Genomic DNA, 18,519 nt, shown 5'->3' with positions numbered 1-18,519 from the left:
ATCTTAGAAGTCTTTATCACAAGAAAAAAAATTCTCTATGTATGGTTATGGATGTTCACTGATTTACTGTGATGATCATTTCACAATATATATGAATATCAAATCATTATTTTGTACCCCTGAAACTAATACAATATTATATGTTAATTTTACCTCAATAAAAACTACTTGCAAAACAATAAAAATCAACCAGTTCTGAATTCTGGAACTTAAACAAAGGCACAGAACTAAACTAAAAGACATTTAATCAAAAACAGCCTACTTAAATTTGATAAGAACTGTGGAGTCTGTGTTTTTCCTTGAGGTTTCTCCTATTCTTCTCCCAGTTCAACAATGGAGCACAGTAGCCATGAAGAGCCAGCAGTCAGTGGAGTGGGGCCTCACTTGCTCTGGAACTCCATGTGCATTCCACCCATATAGCATTGCACACATTTTTACAATATTTACAGTACTTTCCTAGGAAAACTCTATTCCCAGGGCATGTGGCAATTTATTACAACTTTGAGTTTAGTTACTCAAAAAAAGTTCTATCTCTATGGTATCATTGAATCAATAGCAGTAAGTTGGATTCCATAACACTACAGCTGCCTAAGGCTGTGAATTCATTTGGAACAAACAAGAACCTGTTTAGAAGGAATACCTTTGTAAAAGGAATATGCCCAATATAAAGGACTTTAAAAAGCTCCAACACATTCTAGACCTACAGAGGCTGCATACATGCATAACTGCGCATATACCCAAGAAAGCCCAGAGAGGATCCCACCAATTCATCTCTTGCGTTCCTTGATTCCCTTCTCAAGTAGGATATAAAAGTCTTAACTGATTTGTAAACCTTCAGAAATATGAAGGTATGATTTCACACACACACACACACACACACACACACACACACACGCACACAAATCCCCTTGGACAAGTGTGGAAGAATAACTGGCTTAAAGAATTTAATGAAATATTCTGACCCTTCATTGACTGATCACTCACTATGCTGATTCAGGGGTGACTCCTAAGAAGCCAGGCTTAAAAATAAAAAGAATTAAAGAAAAAAACACCATAAAAATGGCAGGCATACATTGCAGGGAATATAGATCCTACAGAATTAATCTAGGAAAGTCACTAAAGTAAGCAGAAATGAGAAAAAAATAGTAAAAATATAAAAACACTGGAAGGCAAGTGGTCTACTTCCAAAGTTGATACAATACATTATTTAAAATGTCCAGTTTTCAACAAGAAAATATAAAAGAATAAAGAAACAGGAAGATATAGCCCATGCATAGGAATAAAAACAATCGCTTTCTAGTATCCAGGAAGAGTTTCAGATGTTGGACTTATTGAATAAAGTGTTTAAATCAGTTATAAAAAATATTTAAAGAAGTAAAGGAGACTATATTTAAAGAATTAGAAGAAACTATCATGATAATGTCTCATAAAAGAGAGAAAATCAATAAAGGGATACAAACTAATCTAATATTTAAAACAAAGCAAAACCAAATAGAAATTCTAGAGTTGAAAAGTGTTTAGTAACTGAAATTTTAAATTCATTAGATGGATTTAACAGTGGATTTTATCAAGCAGAAGAAAGAATTAGTGAACTTGAAGGTAGGTCAAAAGAGATTATACAGTCTGAAGAACAGAAAGAAAAAAGAATGAAGAAAAATGAAGAAAATGAACAGAGCCTGTGGGGCACCATCAAATGCATGCATAAATGGGAGTCCCAGAAGGAGAAGAGAGGAAGAAAAAGTTTTGAAAAAATAATGGCTGAAAAATTCCCAGCTTTGATGGAAAACAGCAATTTACACATTTAGGAGGAACACCAATTAGGATAAACTTAGTGAAAGATATCTAGTTACTTCATAAAGTTAAAAAAGACAAGGAAGAAATTCTAAATGTAGAAAGAAATAAATGATTCATACAAGATGAACCAAAAAAGACTAATAGCTGACTTCTCAATGGAAACCAACAAAACCAGAAGGCATTGGGACAATGTATTCAAAGTGCTGACAAAAAGACGGTCAACAAAGAATTCTATAGCCAGTAACAGTATTCTTCAAATATGAAGGAGAAATAAAGAAAAAAAAAAAGATAAATAAAAACTGAGAGAATTTGTCATCAGCATACTTGACCTGTATTATCTACTAAAGTGAATCTTCCAGGTAAAATTGAAAGATTAGATGGTAACTTGAATTCATGTATTAAAACACTTTAAAAAATAAATCAAAACATTTTTCTCCTAAATGTGAGACATGAAAGATTAAGTAAAAGAAAATTACATAAAACACTAATTACAAAACTATTTTGATGTGTTATAATGTAGAAGATACAATATGCATGATAATAATAGCACAAAAGTGGGGGGGGGAATGGAAGTATACTGGAGCAAAGTTTCTATATACTATTGAAATTTAATATTAATCTTAACAAGTTTGCTTTAAATTAAAAATGCAATTTTGTGCAGGGCACCTTTTTGAAGTGATTAAAATATTCTGGAATTAGATAATGATGAATGATATTTTGTGAATATACCAAAAACCATTGAATTGTATACTTTAAAAGGATGAATTTTATGGCATATGAATTATATCTCATTTTTCTAAAAGGAATGAAAATAAAAAGATGCATATTGTAAGACCTGGAGCAGCCTCTAAGAAAATTTAAAAAACAGTTAATAATATTCAACAAAGGAATTTAAATGGTACAATAGAAAATATCTCTAACTCTCCATTTAGTTGACAAGAGTAAGTTGCAGGTAGCAGTAGTTGCTCTTTCAAAATCCAGAAAAATATTGTCATAGTGGTAAGAATTGTGCGGAAAAATAATGACCTTGATATTTTTCCAAATGTGTCATTCCTAATGAGGTATATGTAAAGGGGTTAGCTTCTTTTTTAAGGGAAAAATTATTGAACCTCTTGTATAATTTGTACTTATTAGCATGTTTTCAAATCACAAGTGCATCATTTTTGCATTTTTCCCATTATTATTTGTAGTATAGCTTTAAGTATATATAATAATACATGTAACAAAAGACTGTTTTAAGATTTTATTTACTTATTTATTTTGTCTTTTTGCCTTTTTCTAGGGCTGCACCCATGGCATATGGAGGCTCCCAGGCTAGGGGATGAATCGGAGCTGCAGCTGCCAGCCTACACCACAGCCACAGCAATGTGGGATCCGAGCCGCGTCTGCGACCTACACCACAGCTCACAGCAACACAGGATCCTTAACCCACTGAGCGAGGCCAGGGACTGAACCTGAAACCTCATGGTTCTTAATTGGATTCGTTTCCGCTGCACCACAAGGGGAACTCCAATGTTCAACTTCTATATAATGTTTCTATTGAACATATAATGTTTCCTTTTTATTGGTAACTATGCAAAATATAATTCAAATTTTTGGAAATAATTGTTATCTTTATTTTTTACTCCAATTTCTCTTTTAGAGAACACAGAGACTGATTACAATGGTTTATATGCCACCCACTGGTGAAAAACATGTATATACAGAGATGGTAATCCTAGGTTTTTGAGAAACTGAAAATTAAAGACTTCACTCTTTCAAAACAAAAAATACTTCAAAGAACATAGGAATTTATTTTTCATCATTTATCTGTGCTCTATTTTGAATATATTTTCCATTTGAAATTAAATACATGAAAGTTAGCTTCATCTATTACTTCAATAGCACATATTTAGCTTCCTCTTCTATACTTGTTCTTAAAATAGTAAGCCTAGAAAAGTCCTTTCTGCCTACAGTATGGAGATTTTAAGCTGAGAGTGTATGGGATGGGGTTAAAGTAATATAGAAAAATGAATAAGTGCTTAATAAATATCAAATGTCTCTCCTTTAGTTCCCCTTCAAGCTTTCTGTTACATAATTTTGAGGAGAAACTATCTTTTTTATTAGCTAGTGAATTCTTTTGGGCTCCAAAAATGATCTTGATCTAGAATAAAGAATACTTTTGGTCTAGAGAAGATTGTCCTGACCTAGTTAACTCATGTGTATCTGCTAATTCTAAATACTTCCTTTCCTCCTTCATTCTGAAGAGAGTTAAAATCCGCAGTAGCTGTGATCTTATAATTACAAAACAACGATAAAAAATCTACAGTGATTTAGGCTCATTTGAAACTGTACACACTAAAGACCCTCAAATGCTTCTTACCATGTAATTAAAGAGCAAAAGTAGAGATAAATAGGCTGATAATTAAAATTCTGCTTCCACTACCTATTTTATTAAATATTTTTAAGTGAGAAGTTCCACACTGAAAAAAAAAATCTCATTTAACCTTGACTATCTTGGTGGTATTGTTATTTTAAAAGAAACAATGGCATCAAGTTATGGAAAAACAATTTATGAAGTGTATTTTTTTGTATTTTGTTATATAAATAATGAGTGAGCAGCTTGCCTTTGCTATATTTTGAATGCAGACAAATTAGAGTGCAAAGATTTTAGATTTCTGGTATATTTTATTTCGAACACGAAACAAATTTCAACAATTAGAGAATATAAAAATTTGACTAAGGAGGAAAAGAAAGAAATCAACTTTTAACAATTAGTCCAAGAACCCAGATACTACACAATTCAAGCACAGTGTTAGGAATACATACATATAACTAAGAACAATTCAGATTCATTGTTTTAAGAGATTCTATTTAGCATATGAAAGACAGCTTTCAAGATTGAATTACTGCTGTTTTAGGTAAAGGCTAAGTAGGCTATTCTTATTCATCTCATAATGTTTAAGAGTGAGAGTTTTGGATACACTGTCCATTAATTCTAAGCAAATTTTCTTTTATGTTCACTTAGATGGCAATAAGATATTTTCTTCTGAGTTGTTAAATAATATGAGTAGGTTTTTCATCCAGGGTCTCTTACAGGGACTAATCAAATTGATTATAAAGACCATAGGCACATAAAAGCACAGGTGAAATGTAAGCCTGTTGTATGAAATAATTCTTTTCATCTTCCTATCATTCACAAAGATACTCTCCTTCTACTTCCATAATGATAATTTCAGATTCCAAATAATTTGTTCAAATTGACATCAGTAGGAAACATAATTATACAATCTGAGAGCATAGAAGAAAACACAGAAAATATCTAGTGCAACTGCCTACTCAAAGCAGAAATTCTTCATATAAACTCCAGTAACGAAGTGATTCCTCTCTTGGAGAGATAGAGATTTTCACTGATAAAGAAGATTTCGATGAACCCTAATCTGCTCCTTTCTGTATCTTTTACCATTTATCTTGCTTTCACCTTTTGGAGGCATATGAGCATGAAGCTCCTTCAACTATTTGAAGATATATTATGCTCCTCCACTACTCCCTTTTAATTCTTTTTTCTTTCTTTCTTTCTTTCTTTCTTTCTTTCTTTCTTTCTTTCTTTCTTTCTTTCTTTCTTTCTTTCTTTCTTTCTTTCTTTCTTTCTTTCTTTCTTTCTTTCTTTCTTTCTTTCTTTCTTTCTTTCTTTCCTGTCTTTCTGTCTTTTGTCCTTTTAGGGCCGCACCCATCGCATATGGAAGTTCCCAAGCTAGGGGTCAAATTGGAGCTACAGCTGACGGCCTATGCCACAGCCACAGCAATGCTGGATCCGAGCCGCATCTGTGACCTACACCACAGCTCATGGCAATGCCGGATCCTTAACCCATTGATGGAGGCCAGGGATCAAACTCGCATCCTCATGGATACTAGTCAGATTCATTAACCACTGAGCCACAATGGGAACTCCGTAATTCTATTTTCTAATCAATCACATAGCAACAAAGGCATTGAAGCCGGGGCCTTCAAACTGTGTATGAAGTTGATGTCAATAGAGTCTAAAATGTAAAAGAAATTACTTTGAGCAAAGCTATGGTTCTAAAAGAGTGTCTATCAGCTAGGATGATGTATAGCATTGTATATATAAAAGAACTGCTAACTATTATTATCATCGTGGGACTTGGAGAAATTACTCCTGTATGTAAAAGAGATTATTTTCTTAGTTATGCTACTCTGTGTCTCTAAAGGTATATCAAGACAGGAAGCAAGAATCAGTGTTTGGTTTAGTTTTCAAGAAGATATAGCTTTTTTCTACATTTCCATGAATGAGTGGCAAAAACATCAGTCTGACTAGCAGGGAGAATGGGGCCCTTAATGTCATTGATCCAAGTAAGCATGGATATTAGCCTCTCATGGCTCTAATATCAGGTAAACTGTGTGCTTCAGTTTTCCTCATATGTAAAGTGGGGAAAATGTAAAGTTCTACCTACAGATTGGTATGGAGATTAAATGAGGTAATAAACACAGAATAAGTGCTGTCAGGGATTAGAGTACAACATTCCCCAAAGTATCCCACTTTGGTATAAGGATTATTTTGAGTTGAAGGTAAATGAGAAATAGCAGATACAGGAAAAGCTCTCTATCCTCCCCCTTTCTGCCTAAAGTCAGGGTATAAGTTTCCCTTTGTGAGGGTGCCCCGATCTCTAACCCTACCAGGAAGAGGAGAATGACTTTTTGAAAAAAGGTTTTTTAGGGGCACACTTATGGCATATGAAAGTTCCCAGGCTGAGGGTCTAATTGGTGGTGCAGCTGCTGGCCTACACCACAGCCACAGCGACATGGAATCCAAGTCACATCTGTGACCTATGCCACAGCTTATGGTAATGCTGGATCCTTAACCTACTAAGTGAGGCCAGGGATTGAACCTACATCCTCATAGATGCTAGTTGTGTTCTTAACCTGCTGAGCCACGGTGGGAACTATGAGAATGACCCTTAATCACTGGAGACACACATTTATCATCCCCAAGACTAAACAAGATTGAGTCTTCATAACAATCCTTATTAGTGTAACCCTTAACTTCCATTAGTTTCCCATGTATATTTACCTTCCCATCCCTAGAAACCCAGATTGCTTTTCCTTTGTATTGTCAATTCTCCACAATATATTGCCCTTTGTTAAAATTATATATATACTCTTGGGTCTAACTGCTTCTTTGGGTTTTCACTTCTTTTCTATGAAGAACTCAGTTATGTGTAAGTAAATAAAGCCTTTCTCCTATTAAACTATCCTTTGCCAATTTAATTTTTAGGACCCCAGATACTGAACTAAGAGAGTAGAGGAAAAAGTTTTCCCTCCCATACACTCAATTACAATTAACTATTATAATTATCATTATCATCATCTTCTTTAACATCATCAATGAGCCCAGTTAAAAGGCTCTTGGATTATACATGCAGATTTAGGAGAAAGAGTCTTTGGAAATAAGGGCTGAGAATTTAGCTTTCTAGGAGTTGGCACAGCAGAAGATGATATAAAACCACTGAAAGTTTCCATGAAGAAATGAGATTTTCCAAACTCAAAAAATGCCTGTGCCAGGAACGGTGTTTTGGATTAGCCAAATAAAAGTAAAAGATAAAGTAAAGTGAATCTTCGGAACATCAGAAATGGACACCCGGCCAGGAAACCCAAACCCAACTTGAGAAAATAGAAGAGAGTTTCCTCTTAATGTAGAAAAATGTGGATGTGTTTTCCCCAAGTTGGCAATAGATCCCTGGTAGTACTTAAACTCTTGATGCTTTGGGGATAGTAAATTTATATCACCTGCAACAGGGCCTGACACTGAGCAAGTGCTTGGGTGTTAGTTATTAGTTAGCTTAGTGCTGCCCATCTGCCTGTAGGAAATGACCTTTGTAAGTAGAATTGGAATGTTAACTAAAATTACATTATGTATTTGCTGAAGATTTAAAGAAGTAATTAATCTGCAGAAGTTGTGTATCTCTACGGAGGAAAGAGGAAAGAGAAGGTACAAAGAATGACCAGAGATAGCAGACTCTAGACATACGAACAACCACCAGGACCTCTGGACTGTGTCCTTTAATATATGTCACCATAATTTTCTGTAAATTATGAGTCCTATTCTTCCCTTTTATACTTGGAATTGAAATTTACTTGGTAAAGAAATTTCTCCCCTAGGATGAAGGTCCTAGGTGAAATGACTATATGTATTGGGAAGGGGAATATTGGGAGTAGACATTTGAACCAAAAAAGTAAAGATTCATATATGCAGATGTGTGGGGCTGGACTATACCAAGTATCTAACCTCATGAACTGATTTTCAAGAGGGAAAGAGGGCTTCATTTTATTCATTAAAAAAACACCAAAAAAAAAAAAACCAAATACAAGGATAAATGCTAGTTTACAACAGTGACAAGGTCACAGCTTAGCCTTTCAGGAGGGAGTTTTTATGTGGATGCCTGAGGGCAGAAATTAAGGCATCAGCAAATATAGGCATTAGATCAGCCCTGTAGAATGGAAGCCCTGAGTAGACTGCAGTAAGTAAAAATGAAGAAAGAATAGAGAGTTGTTTTACAGAGGGATTTTTGTGAAGAGGGCAAAGACGAGCGTTGCTTTTTCAAAGTTTAGGTAACATAGCGTGCCACGTATTCCGATTTTTTGCAAGGAACAGTAAATACAATAAAGACTGAAGCAAATTCAGTATGTAGGTTTGGCTATACCAGGTGACAGCACCCAAGACAGGTAGAGCAGCATTCTCATGGAAGGCATTGGTGGTGAAATGCAGAGCATCAGCAGAGACCACGATGCCTGTTGGGAGACTGTGGATTCCCAACAGACATGGCGGTACTCAGCAGATGCCCAGCTAATGATGATGGATACCCAGTGGCAGATGATGGATGCCCAATGGAAGATGATGGATGACCAGTGAGAGATGATGGATGATCAGCAGATACAGTGAATGGTGGGAGGTGATGGTGGATACATACATGTTGGATGAAAGCCCAGAACAGTTGCAGCAATGCATGATGCAAATTGATTTACTCATAATCGCATGTGAGACAACTCCTGGATATTTCTAGAAGTATTTGTAGGGAAGGTGTGTATCTTTTTTTGGGGTTGGAGTAACTTTGTTAGCATATGGGGATAACAAGCCAGTGAATTTAAGCTATCAATATCAAGCTGTGAGCTGTCACAAACTTAAATGCTTTTAGGGACCAGGCAGGTAATAATCAGTGAGTAAGGCTGCTAGATGTAAGAAAATGCGGAGTGGTAGAAACATAGCAAAGGTGGAACTCACACACAATTGAATAAAAGATATTCAATTTACAAAATTTAAAAATCATTGGCTAGGCCTAAATAAAACTCACCTGTAGTCAGAAGTCAAAAAGTTGCCAGGTCGTGACCTCTGGTTTTGGTGAACACTTAGATGTCTTAGATCTTAATATATCTTTTATTTAGGAATGTGGTACCATTTTTACACAAATAATAAATTTGTTTCATTTTGAAGTGAGCTCTAGGTATACAAGTTTAGGAGATGTATTATACATATGAGATAATTATCTTCTACTATTTGTTAACCAATTCAAAGAAATCAGAAAGATTCTATTTATCACATATTTTTTCCATTAAATATAACTTTTTAGAATATTTAGGATAAAGGCTTTGTCACTCAACATCTTTAGAGCTAAATCGCTTACTTTAAAATCATATTTTAGGAGTTCCCAACGTGGCTCAGTAGTTAACGAATCCGACTAGGAACCATGAGGTTGCGGGTTCGGTCCCTGCCCTTGCTCAGTGGGTTAAGGATCTGCCGTCGCCGTGAGCTGTGGTATAGGTCACAGATGCAGCTCGGATCCCGTGTTGCTGGGGCTCTGGCGTAGGCCTGTGGCTACAGCTCCGATTCCACCCCTGGCCTGGGAACCTCCATATGCCACGGGAGCGGCCCAAGAAATGGCAAAAAAGACAAAAAAAAAATCATATTTTAATTTTAATTCCACAAATATAATACTGTGCTAATATTATATCAGTATTGGTAATATTACTTTTAGCTTTAACTATTAATAAATATTAATAATAATGTTGACATTATATATTAACATATTTTATTAAGGGATTCCATAGTATTGAGCCAATATAGTGTTACTAGAATTAATTCCTGTTGTTCATCTTATATTTTTTAATGTTTCATTGGATTCTGCTTACCAATTCTTTTTTTTTTTTGTCTTTTGTCTTTTTTGCTGTTGTTGTTGCTATTTCTTGGGCCGCTCCCGCGGCATATGGAGGTTCCCAGGCTAGGGGTTGAATGGGAGCTGTAGCCACCGGCCTACGCCAGAGCCACAGCAACGCGGGATCCGAGCCGCATCTGCAACCTGCACCACAGCTCACGGCAACGGCAGATCCTTAACCCACTGAGCAAGGCCAGGGATCGAACCTGCAACCTCATGGTTCCTAGTCGGATTCGTTAACCACTGCGCCACGACGGGAACTCCCTGCTTACCAATTCTTTATAAAGTATTTTTTTATTAATAGTCATAAGTTTTGTTGGTCTACAGTATTACCTCTCTGTACTGTCTTTATTTGGTTTTTATGATAAAACTATGCTTGCTTCATATAAAAATTAGGAAGGTTTTTTAATTTTTATTTTCAATGATCTGAAACAGTTTATGGAACATTATGATTAGCTGGTCTTTGAAGGTTTTCTAAAATTCCCTAGTGAAACTATATGGATCTGGTGTGCATTGTATGGTAGATCCTTGATAACTTTATTTCTTCCACTGAAATTGTTCTGTTTCCTTCTATATCTAATGAAGTCAATTTTGTTAACCTGATTTTCCCTGGGAAGGTACCCGCTTTTTTATGTTTTCAATTGATTTGAATATAAATCTATAAAATAATGTAATGATTTAAAAATTTATTTTTCTTCAATTGTTATTTTCCTTGTCATGTTATTTTGAATATTTATATTTCTTCCTTTTTCCTTATTTAAGTTAGCTAGCGTTTTGATTTTGTTTAAAAGTTGCTTTTTTAGGGAGTTCCTGCTGTAATGCAGTGAGTTAAGAATCTGACTGCAGTGACTTGGGTTGCTGTGGAAGCATAGGTTCGACTCCTGGCCCAGTGCAGTGGGTTAAAGGAGCTGGCATTACCATAGCTGCAATGTAGGTTGCAGCTGTGGCTTGGATTCAATTCCTGTCCCAGGAATATCTATATGTCACAAATGTGGCCATAAAAAAAGGTTTTTTTTTAAAAAAAAAACAAAACAGGATTTTGATTTATTAATTAAGTATATTGTTTACTATTCTCTAATTAATTTCTGCTTTTATCTTTAGTTTTTTTTCTTTGTGCTTTCTTTTGCGTTACTTTGCAGTTCTTTTTCAAGGTTGCTTTCTAGGAATTTAATACACTTGTATACTTTCATTTTTACTTATAAATGTGATTAGGGCTATGAATTTTCCTTTGATCACTGCTTTAAGTATATTCTATAGATTTTGATATACAGTGTTTATACTATCATATTTCTAAAGAAATCTGTAATTTTAGTGTGTATTTGTCCTTTTGATTGAGTTGTTTAAAATTTGTTGCAATTTCAAGATCAGATACTCTTTTTTTTTGTCTTTTTTTTTTTGCTATTTCTTGGGCCGCTCCCGCGGCATATGGAAGTTCCCAGGCTAGGGGTTGAATCGGAGCTGTAGCCACTGGCCTACGCCAGAGCCCCAGCAACACGGGATCTGAGCTGCGTCTGCAACCTACACCACAGCTCACGGCAACGCCAGACTGTTAACCCACTGAGCAAGGGCAGGGACCGAACCCGCAACCTCATGGTTGCTAGTCGGATTCGTTAACCACTGCGCCATGACAGGAACTCCTCCCCCATCTCTTGATTATAAAAAAAAAAAAAAATCACTGAAATTATTCTTTCTTCCCCCTCTTTTCCTTTCTCTTTTCTTCCCAATTTTTAGTTTCATTGCTTCTAATTTGTTAGAGTATATAACAAATAATATATGTCATATAACATGTGACTATTATTATGCCCTTATACCATCTTTATTTTTATCTTAACTCTAAAATTAAGTATATTAAATGCTCATCATTCACCTTTTTGAGGAAAATTTCCCAACCATCCCTTGGTTAGATGAATCTCATCCACCATTCAATTTCTTAAGAAGGACTTATGGGTTCTGAACACTCTGAGTTTAAAAAATATTAAACTTTTTATAGCCTAGATGGCCAACTTGTCTGGATACAAGATCTTTGTCCCCAACTTTGTTTGACAATTTCTCCATTTTTAGATTTAAGGTATACTTTACATATAGTAAAATTAATGCTTAAAAACTGCATACTAGAATACATAGTTTTTCAAGTTTTGAGAAATATATATATAACCATTATTGCAATCAAGATATAGAACACTTCCATGCTACCAAAGTGAATGCCCCTTTGGAGTCAGCATTCCACCTTCAGACCCTGGAAACTAATGTTTTGTTTCATGTCTATATAGCTTTGTTTTCAAAAGAATGTCCTATAAGTGGTTGACTTAAAAAACATATTGTTACACTGTTGCTTTGGCTTGATATTTTTTAAAATTATGAGGCAAGTATAATTATCATGACTTTGTAAATTATTTCTTATTTTTGCCTGGCATCCCAGAAGATTTTTCTATGTATGTAAAGTCTAATGTCTCAGATCAATCTCAGAGTTGACTGTTCCAGGACAAATTTTTGGTGAGCTGTATCATTGTACATTTAAACTCTCTTATTTTTGGAAAACTTTCCTGGATTATAGTTTTAAATATTAATTCTGTTCCATTTTTTTTCCTTTTCAAGGATTCTCTTTATACATACATTATGTTTTTTTTTTTTTTTTCCTGGTCTTTGATATCACTTTCTGAACACTTTTACTTCTTTCTTCATCTCGTTTTCATTCTTTTTGTTGTTTTTCCTGTTTTTCTTCAGTGCTTCTTATTAAGTTTTCATTTTTCTTCTTTAGGTACTTTTAATTTCCATTTCCAATATGATTTTATTTTTTCTTCTATTTTACTGTTCTATGTTCAATTAACTTTTGCTTTATGTTGACCAATTTTTTGGTCCATTTCTTTTTTTAGCTTTCAGACTTCTACTATAAGGTATTTTTAAAAAATATATATCTTTAAATGTTTTAGAAAATTTCTCTTGGAGTATTTTGTTATAGCTTTATTTTTCAATCATTCTTTATTTGTGGGAATTTTAATCAAATGCCCTTTTTTTTTGATTCTCATGTTCTGCTTTATATGGATGAGGATTGATTGCATTTTTTAATTTATATGACCATCGCGAGCAGTTTGTGGGTGGTTTCCAAGATTCCAAGCTCAAGAACATCCTCTTATCTTCACATAACCAAGTATGTTTTTTTATTGGAGGATTTTGGGGTACAGGGGAGGGCAGTGGGAGGGAAGTTTGATGGGTTCTTACATGTTGACATTTTTTTTGTCTTATAAGATGATAAAATTTCCCTTCTTGTCTCTTTTCCCCTTCACTGTGCATTTTTTTGTTCAAAAGTTACCTCTCCCTTTAATCTTTTTTTTTTTTTACCTCCAAAGAGTTCCTTCTCCAACGTTGCTTTCTTGAGTCCTACACACACTTCTAGGCACTTGCCTAAAGGCTAAGCTTCCAGAGAAGTTTTTTTTTTAGAATTTTCACACTTGGGATAGGCTTTCTTATGATGATTTTAGATCAGTCTTAGGCTTCCTACTAGCTTTCCTCCTCTCACTTTCATTGTAGTATTTCCTAGACTGCCCTTCCTCTACACAACAGCATGTGGTGGGAGCCTAATAGATAGCTCATTGTGACCATCTATTTATTTTTCTGCTTACAGATAATTTGGAATTTGATTTGGATGTCATCCAAATTTGGTAGTGGTGTTGTATAGTTTTATTCATTTCTGTTGTTCTTTACTGCTTGTCACGGGGACGATGGATGTGTTAAGAGATTTGGATTTAGACTGATGCCATTTTTTGACCACCTATATATTTTTAAGAGAGAAACTGGCAAAGTGAAATAGACACCGCAAGACAAAGTATACCTTCTAAGGCATATTCATTGCAGTGACCTTTTCATATATAATTTGGGGCTAGAATAAAATACTCACAGAGAAGGTCAAATACTTACATTTTGAGATTAATGCATCACTGAAACTCAATAGTAAGAAAAGCATATTTCCTGAGAATACTATTTATAAAATGCCTGTTGAGATGATCTATTACCACTGTGTATTTAGAATAGGATAATTAATTTTTAAGCTCCACGAGAGATTATTCCTAGGTTCAATGATCTTCTTTTAGGATTTGAGAACTTGATACACTTTCATATTAATCCTTCCAATCTAACCCCATTACACACTCCAGGGAACAGGGAGTTTTTTTCACTCCCTTATAAAATGAGCATTCAAGCTGAGTTCTCCAACTTCCCAACAAAGATACTTTGTAGTTTAGTTTCAGTGGTTTTGACTGTTCTTTATAAATATTAACTAGAAACAAGTTAGGTTAAAATAAATAGGGCAAAGAGATGGCAGAAAATTAAAAAAAAACCCTCTCTAAAATCATATATCAAAATCTTCAATGCTTGAATTTTTACTGTGATAATATGAATTTGTACTTAATATAATTAATAATCAATTTGTTATCCCTGTCTCCTTGTAAAAACATGAATAGGAATAAGAAGAATAGCTGTTAAGTGCTTATTATGTGCCAAGCACTTAGTTTGCTAACATTGAAGAAAATTACTTAAAATATGTTTACTAAAGACAATGAGCTTGTTTTATCTTCTTTGTGTAAAAGATGGTACTAGGTATGTGTACAGCCCAGAATGTAGGGGTAGGAATGTGTTTCTCTTACAGTCACAGTCTGTACATTGGAGGGCAACTTTCGTTTAGAAGTGACACTGAGCAATAGAGTATCTACATCTAACTTTAATATATTATAAAGCCTTTGTTTTGCTTTTGGAAGACTCTGCTACTGATTTACATAATAAATATGATGCGCACAATTACCTCTGTCACACAATTTTCTTTTTCCTTCATTTTTCAAATGCTACAGTAGAATAAATTTATGAATGTTCACTATGATACCTGATACAAATTTATGACACAACCTGAGATTTAAAAACTAATAAAAAAAATAAAAACTAACAAAATTGTACTTACCATAAAGGATTGCAAGCAGAGACAGTGGCATGACAAGTAGTCCCACTAGCATATCAGCAATGGCTAGGGACATTAAGAAGTAATTGGTGGCATTGTGCAGTTTCTTTTCCAAGCTTACTGCCATGATGACGAGAATGTTGCCACCTATTGTCAAGATTATTATTATGACGATTGAAAGTGCTGGCCAGTTTTGTACCCCGTCTGGGAATTTGAAGCGTCCACCATCGGAGGTATTGAAAATGTCAGTTACTATAGCTGCTACTGGGCTCACAGAAATATCATATTGCCAAACCAATAGGCCAATCAGGTGCACACTGAAAATTAAGAAAAAAAAAAAAAAGATCAGGTATATACTGTATTGTTTGTACCTAATAAATTATTTATATAAAACAACTGCTTTTCCTTTAACAATCATTATTATTATCAACATCATTTCTACCCTCTTAGTTAAACTTCAGCATTTCTTCCTCCTGTCCCCAGAGTACTAACTTTCACTGAGTACTAAATATGAGTCAGGCACTTAGCTTATGGCAATATATATATATATATATATATATATATATATATATATATACACATATATATATATATATATATAATCTCAGACAATGTCCTCAGGAGGTCAGCACCGATTTATAGCTATTATGTATATGGAGAGACTGAGGTTCAGAGAAGTTAAGTAACTTTCTTAAGGCAACACACCCAGTAAATTGCAGAGGCGGGGTCTGTACTCAGGTCCAGTGATTTTCAAAGCCTGTGTTTTAGACTTTTACTCTATGCAATTAATCTGAAAGCACAGTTAACATTTGTGCTTTCAACTTTCCTTCTACCTGACCCTCTCTCCATTTCTATTCTAGGTTTTCTATTCTAGGCTAGAAAATGATTTATGGTAATTAATTCCTATGAGTTGTTGCTATCCTATGCTAGAAACGAAATCTCTTAAGTCATTTTAAAATGTACATTTCTCTTGATGGTACTTGTGTAGATTCTACTAGTAGGAATTTCAGGCCAAATGACTAATGTAAGAGAGAAGAACATGGTTATGTTTTTCATATCACAAATTAATTTCCCTTGATGGTGATATGAGATTTATTTAGGTTATGTACATTAGTGTAAGTGTCTAATAAAACCAACATTTATTTTCCTTAATAAAATAGACAAGCACATTCAATATTTACTGCTTAAAAGTAAGAATTATTATCTGTGAATGACTGTCTTATGTATATTCTATGTTCAGTAATGTTTATTTAATGAATATTAAGCAACAAGTACACTATATGTACTGGTTGTTAAACCCTAATATTATTTAGAGAGGAGAAAATTTCCTCTACTGCTACAATAGGTGCAAACCAATTTTCTGTGAAAGAAAATTGGATGAGGAGATGGAACAGATGACATTACAAAGCATCCACCATCGGAAGTATTGAAAATGTCATTTACTATAGCTGTTGACATTGAGTTCTCCATGTAAATATTATTTCATTATCTCATTCACTTGTTTTTTCAACTAAAAATATTATATCTTTACAGGGAAAATGTATGTGTGTATCAATCATCAAAGAAATGCAGTAGTAAAACGATGATTATGATTATTATAATTGTATCTATAACATTATACACACCTGTGTGCACATGCGTGTGTGCGCGCGCACACACACACACACACACACACACACACACCCCATACTTTTTTTTTTTTTTTGCTTTTTAGGGCCAAACCCAGAGCATATGGAAGTTTCCAGGCTAGGGGTCGGAATTGGTACTACAGCTGCCAGCCTACACCACAGCAACGTGGGATCCAAGCTGTGTCTGTGACCTTACACCACAGTTCGCAGTAATGCCGTATCCTTAACCCACTGAGTGAGGCCAGGGAGCTAACCCACATCCTCATGGATCCTAGTTGGGTTCAATTCTTCTGTGCCACAATAGGAACTCCCTACACCATACATACTTTCTGATCCAAAACTGTAACACTAAACCTGAAAATGTATTGGCATTATTTAAACTTAAGTAAGAATATCATAATTTTCTACCATATTTAAAAATTATTTCTCTTAATACTTGCTAATATACTATATGTTTTTTAAGATAATGGAGAAATTATAAAAAATATTTTTACTTTATTATTCTTCAAGACATAAAAACTAATACTTCAGACATTTAGCCTAATACTACTTCCTCATTAGTCAAAGCTACTGATATTCTAAGTAACATTTTGTGGGGAGACATACACAGTAATTTTTTTCAAATAATGAGAAGTAATCATTAAATTCTTTTAGTTGCTGGATGTATTTTTCCCTGGGACATAAAAATAAACTAAAATAACATATGGTTCAAAAATCTATATCATAATTATTCTGTGATTAAGAATAGAAATTTTTAAAATAAAGGACCAGGAGTTCCTGTCATGGCTCAGTGAAAACGAATCTGACTAGCATTCATGAGGACAAAGACCTGATCCTTGGCTTGCTCAGTGGGTTAAGGATCCAGTGTTGCCATGAGCTGTGGTGTAGGTCACAGATGTGGCTCGGATCTGGCATTGCTGTGGCTGTGGTGTAGGCCAGTGGCTACAGCTCTGATTCGACCCCTAGCCTGGGAACCTCCATATGCCGCAGGTGCAGCCCTAAAAAGACAAAAAAAAAAAAAAAAAAGAAAGAAAGAACCAAATAAAAAGAAGCATGCTATTTGCTTTCAGCTTTGATCATTCCATCACCATAATTGTTGCATTTGGCATATGGCCAAGGTCCTGGCTGTACGACTTCAATGATTTTTTTTTTTGACCTTAACCTCACTTAACCTCTCAGAACATCAATTTCCTCATCTGTACAATGAGAGTGATCTTCACCACATTATTGTTGTGAAAATTGAATGATATATGTAAAGTCCTTAAAATAAGACCTTTGTCATATAAGGCACTCAATAAGTGTTGAAGCTTACCTTCTTTCTGCCTTCAAAGTTAAAGTATTTTATGGTAGCAATGCCCTAATGCAATGTACTTCAAAATTGATCAAGAATTTCAGTCCTGGTTTTAATTTAAGAAGGTACTTATATAGAACTGGACTCAAATAGTAACTTTAAATCCAAGGTCTTTCTTTTCTGGCCTAACTGATGAAAAACATGTTCTTCTGACATTAAAAAAAAAAATTCTGGAGTTCCCGTTGTGGTACAGTGACTAGGAACCATGAGGTTCCAGGTTCAACCCCTGGCTTTGCTCAGTGGGTTAAAGATCCGGTGTTGCTGTGAGCTGTGGTGTAGGTCGCAGACGTGGCTCGGATCCTGTGTTGCTGTGGCTCTGGTGTAGGCTGGTGGCTACAGCTCCGATTCTACCCCTAGCCTGGGAACCTCCATATGCCATGGGTGTGACCCTAGAAAAAGACAAAAAAAAAGTATTAAAAAAAAAATTCTGGTTTAAATTAGTTGATGATCATTTCAAGTAGTCACACAAAACTTTATGCTCACAATAATATGCTGGATCTCCAATTGTCAGTTGTAGAAACATATATATTTATTCTTAAGCCTAGATAATATATTCCTCACAGAATATGCAGTGAAACTTTTTCTAAGTAAATTGTG

The 18,519-nt window shown here is 34.7% G+C and overlaps 1 protein-coding gene across 1 annotated transcript in view; it reads right to left on the bottom strand.

The window, feature by feature from the left end:
• Positions 1-18,519, bottom strand: part of HTR2C (5-hydroxytryptamine receptor 2C) — a 120,596-nt gene that overhangs the window by 99,521 nt on the left and 2,556 nt on the right. Inside the window, exon 2 of the mRNA XM_047764975.1 lies at positions 14,947-15,260. Coding sequence (XP_047620931.1) covers positions 14,947-15,260 — 314 coding nt within the window. The remainder of the gene's footprint in view (positions 1-14,946; positions 15,261-18,519) is intronic.

The sequence above is a fragment of the Phacochoerus africanus genome, chromosome X (assembly GCF_016906955.1).
Source record: "Phacochoerus africanus isolate WHEZ1 chromosome X, ROS_Pafr_v1, whole genome shotgun sequence".
Classification (NCBI taxonomy): domain Eukaryota; kingdom Metazoa; phylum Chordata; class Mammalia; order Artiodactyla; family Suidae; genus Phacochoerus; species Phacochoerus africanus.
The sequence above is the reverse complement of the archived record's forward strand: the minus strand, read 5'-3'. Positions and strand labels throughout refer to the sequence as shown.